The sequence below is a fragment of the Merops nubicus genome, unplaced genomic scaffold (genome assembly GCF_000691845.1).
Source record: "Merops nubicus isolate BGI_N331 unplaced genomic scaffold, ASM69184v1 scaffold32217, whole genome shotgun sequence".
Lineage (NCBI taxonomy): Eukaryota > Metazoa > Chordata > Aves > Coraciiformes > Meropidae > Merops > Merops nubicus.
In genome coordinates, this window is record NW_008618884.1 from 1 (window position 1) to 4,241 (window position 4,241).

Consider the following 4,241-nt stretch of genomic DNA (forward strand, 5'->3'; position numbering starts at 1 on the left):
GTACCGCAGAGGTAGGCAGGGGTCCCACGGCCCTGGTGTCCCTGCACCAGGGGGACACGGCGGAACGGGGGGGGCTGGGGCACTCGCTCCGGGTGCTCTGCCGGCCCCAGGGGGCGCGCAGAGCCTCCCCCCCCCCGGGTCTGTGCCTCGGTTTCCCTGGTACGTGCACACAGCCCCACGCATGCCTTCCCTGCCAGATCCCTCTCACAGCACGTGCCTGACAGACGCCTGTGTCCGGGTGGCCAGCAAGATCCTGGAGGCCCTGGACACAGAGACGGACCCGTGCCAGGACTTCTACCAGTACTCGTGCGGGGGCTGGATCAAGAGGAACCCACTGCCCAATGGACGCTCTAAGTGGAGCACCTTCAACAGCATCTGGGACCAGAACCAGGCCATCATGAAGCACCTCCTAGGTGGGCACCACGGGTGGGGTGCGTCACAGCTACAGGGGGGGTGACCTCCGGGCACAGGCGGAAAGAGCCCTGGCGTCCCCGGGGCTGACCCACAGCCTCCCGCAGAGAATGCCACCTTCAACTCCAGCAGCGAGGCAGAGCGCAAGACGCAGCGGTACTACCTGTCCTGCCTCAAGGAGCAGAGGATAGAGGAGCTGGGCTCCCAGCCCCTGGTGGAGCTCATCGACAAGGTGGGCAACCATCCACACATGAGCCGAGCTGTCAGGGCTCAGCCCAGCAAGTCTCCCACTCGGCTCCTCGTGCAGCTGGAGAGAGGGCAGCCCTCGGGGATGGGCTCCGTCCCTCCCTGAGGCACCGGGTCCATCTGCTGGCAGATCGGGGGGTGGAACGTCACTGGTCCCTGGAACCAGACCAGCTTCATGGAGGTACTCAAGATGGTGTCAGGCACGTACCGGGCAACTCCCTTCTTCACGGTGTACGTGGGTGCAGACTCCAAGAGCTCCAACAGCAATGTCATCCAGGTTGGCACCAGGGCACCGTGGGGCAGTGGGCACCCAGGGGACATCGGGGTGCCCATGCTGCCCCTCTCTCCTCCCAGGTGGACCAGTCGGGGCTTTTCCTCCCATCCCGGGATTACTACCTGAACAAGACTGCCAATGAGAGGGTGAGACTGAGTGCTGGGCACACTGACAGCAGCAGCTGGGGGAAACCCACCACAACGGGGTGCGAGCAGCACTGGGGGACACCTGGCACCTGCACCCTGCCCATTGCATGGCATGGTGCCCAGGCATCGGTTTGGAACCACCCGGGGAAGTGGGATGAGCTGCAGCTGGTGCTGAGCCAGGGCTTGGTGTCCCACCAGGTCCTGGCAGCATACTTGGACTACATGGTGGAGCTGGGCACGCTGCTGGGGGGAGCCCCGGAGCCCACCCGTCTCCAGATGCAGGAGGTGCTGGACTTTGAAACCCAGCTGGCCAACATCACTGTGCCCCAGGCTGAGCGGCGGGACGACGAGAAGATCTACCACAAGATGAACATCGCTGAGCTGCAGGTGTGCACAGCCTGGTGCAGCCTGGGGAAACCCTGTGGGGATGCGAGGGGGTTGTCCACTGCAACACCGAGGGGTTTCTGTCCCCCACTCCAGCAGGACTCTCTGGGCAGTCCCATCCCTTCTGGGACATGCACTGGGTGTTGGAGTGAGGTGCTCATCCCCTTGGTCGTTAGGATTTGAGGGGAGCTGCCCCCCTGAGGGGGGGCGGTTCTGGGGTCCCCTCTTTGTTCTACAGCATTGAGAGCAACAAGGAGCCATGGGAAGAGTGCTTGGGGGCAGAGAAGGGATCTGGGCTAATGATGAACCTTGGGACCTTCTTGGGGAGCGCAGCCCCTGCCCCAGGGGATCCTCCTGTGCCAGGCAGCATGGGGCAGAGCTGTGCCCATGTCCCTGTGTCGCCTCCAGGCCCTGGCCCCTGCCATTGACTGGCTGGACTACCTGTCCTATGCCCTGGCCCCTCTGGAGCTAGCGGACACAGAGCCCGTGGTGGTGTACGGGGACACCTACCTCCAGCAGGTCTCTGACCTCATCAACGGCACTGACAGGAGGTGAGGTGCCCGTGAGCCCTGGGCCATTGCCCCCGTGGCAGGGGCACATTGTGGGCTCACTGGTGGCTCAGAGGCCAGGGCATCCCCATGGCTTGTGGTGAGCCACAGCATCCCTCTGCCCTGGTAGCGTGCTGAACAACTACCTGATCTGGAACCTGGTGCAGAAGACTGCCTCCAGCCTGGACCAGCGCTTTGAGACAGCCCAGGAGAGGCTGCTGGAGACGCTCTATGGCACCAAAAAGGTAACAGGGGACCCCAGGACCAGCCCCCTCCACCCCCAGCCTGGAAGCAGCCAGTCCTACCTCTGCCCTTGGGATGCCCTTGGGATGCTGAGCTCTGGATGCTGAGCTCTGGATGCTGCAGAGAATCCAGGGATCGGCTTTTGGGATGGGGCTTTAGCTGCTGAGCATCTCCCCCCTGCGGAGGGAGCAGAGCTGGGCTGGGGGAAGAAAGTGGGACAGGGAGTCTCACAGACCCCCCCCATCTCACTCCCGCAGTCCTGCACACCCCGCTGGCAAACCTGCATCTCCAACACGGACGACACGCTGGGCTTTGCCCTGGGCTCCCTCTTCGTCAAAGCCACCTTTGACCGGGACAGCAAGGCCATCGTGAGGATGCTTCTACCCTTTCCCCTCCCCATCACTGGCCACAGAAGTGCCCCTTTTCCCCCTCAAACCCCAGGGCTGGAAGGTGGGAAGCAGGGAAATAGGACCCCCAACCTTGGGAAGGTCACATCCTGCCCACCCTGTCCCAGCTAGAGGGGCTGCAAGAGGCAGGGGGGCTTCATTCCCTCCCCTCCCCAGGCTGAGGAGATGATCAGCGAGATTCGAGCGGCCTTTGAGGTGTCCCTGGACCAACTGGACTGGATGGATGAGAAGACCAGGCAGGCTGCAAAGGAGAAGGTGACCTCGCGGAGGACAGCAGGCAGAAGACCTCCCCTTGTCCTGGTAAGCCACCCCCACCCCCTCTCACTGCCAGGGCCTTTCCCCATGCAGGCGGATGCCATCTACGACATGATCGGCTTCCCTGACTTCATCCTGGACAACAAGGAGCTGGACGATGTCTATGATGGGGTAGGGGGACACCCAGCTCGTGGGGAGGGCGTCTGGTCCCTGTTTATGTCAAGCCCGGGGGGGCCCCATGGTGAGGTGATGTCCCTATCTGAGGGACCCATTTGGGACAGGGTGTTACGCGGAGCCACCTTGCTACCGAGCACATCCTGGCCCAGGTGAGAAGAACCACCTTGGTGGACACCTCCTCATCCCTCCTCTCTCTCACCAGTATGAGGTCTCGGAGGACTCCTTTTTCCAGAACATGCTCAATTTCTACAACTTCTCCGCCAAAGTGATGGCCGACCAGCTCCGGAAACCCCCCAACCGCGACCAGTAAGGGGGAGAGCCCGGCGAGGGGTGGAGGATGCGACACCTACACAGTGTCCCACCTCCCACAGCAGCACGGCCTAGGGAGCATCAGTTCCCCGGGAGTAAGGTCCCCCCATGGGGTGGCACAGTGTTGTGGGTCACCCGTGGTGGCTTTGGCTTGTCCCTGGGACAGGGTCCCTTGGTCACTGGGGGGAGCAGCAGTGCCAGCCCCAGGCAAGGCAGCACCACACAGGCGGTGGGAGATGGCACAGGAGGGTGTCGGGGCAGGGGTAGAGGGGACACATTGCTGCCTATGCCCTGCCCAGGTGGAGCATGACCCCGCAGACCGTCAACGCCTACTACCTGCCCACCAAGAACGGGATCGTCTTCCCTGCTGGCATCCTGCAGGCCCCCTTCTACGCCCACAACCACCCCAAGTGAGCCCGGCGTGGGGATGGAGTCATCTTCTGGGGGTGGGGGACACCTCCTGGGTCAGAGTCAGCAGCCCGCAGAGCCCCTCACAGCCACAAAGCAAAGCCCCGAGGGGCCTGAGGGTCAGTTCCTCAAGGCTTTACCTCCTGCAGCCAAGACAGCCTGCCAATTCCCCATGGGGGCACCGGTGTCCGCAACAGGACTCATTCCCAGCTGGGGGCAAACCAGAGCAGAGTCTTACTGGGTGCCCTGGCCACAGCTGGGGTGCCCAGGCCGTGGAGGGGGTGCCCAGGCTGCAGCGGCACCATGCCCCCACACTTACCCATCTCTCTCCCGCGGCCTCACAGAGCCCTTAATTTCGGCGGCATCGGCGTGGTGATGGGGCATGAGCTGACCCACGCGTTTGATGACCAAGGTGAGAGCCTGTGGGCAGCAC

At 63.3% G+C, this 4,241-nt stretch overlaps 1 protein-coding gene across 1 annotated transcript; it reads left to right on the forward strand.

Moving 5' to 3' along the window:
- Positions 1–197: 197 nt before the first annotated feature.
- Positions 198–4,220, forward strand: ECE2 (endothelin converting enzyme 2; the record flags this gene model as incomplete). Its single annotated transcript, XM_008943616.1, has 13 exons — positions 198–413; positions 519–643; positions 788–934; positions 1,012–1,077; positions 1,276–1,464; positions 1,870–2,012; positions 2,140–2,254; positions 2,510–2,620; positions 2,816–2,914; positions 3,008–3,085; positions 3,294–3,397; positions 3,700–3,810; positions 4,153–4,220. Coding segments are annotated over 13 exons (1,572 nt in total), but the record flags the coding sequence as incomplete, so codon positions are not given.
- Positions 4,221–4,241: the final 21 nt, after the last annotated feature.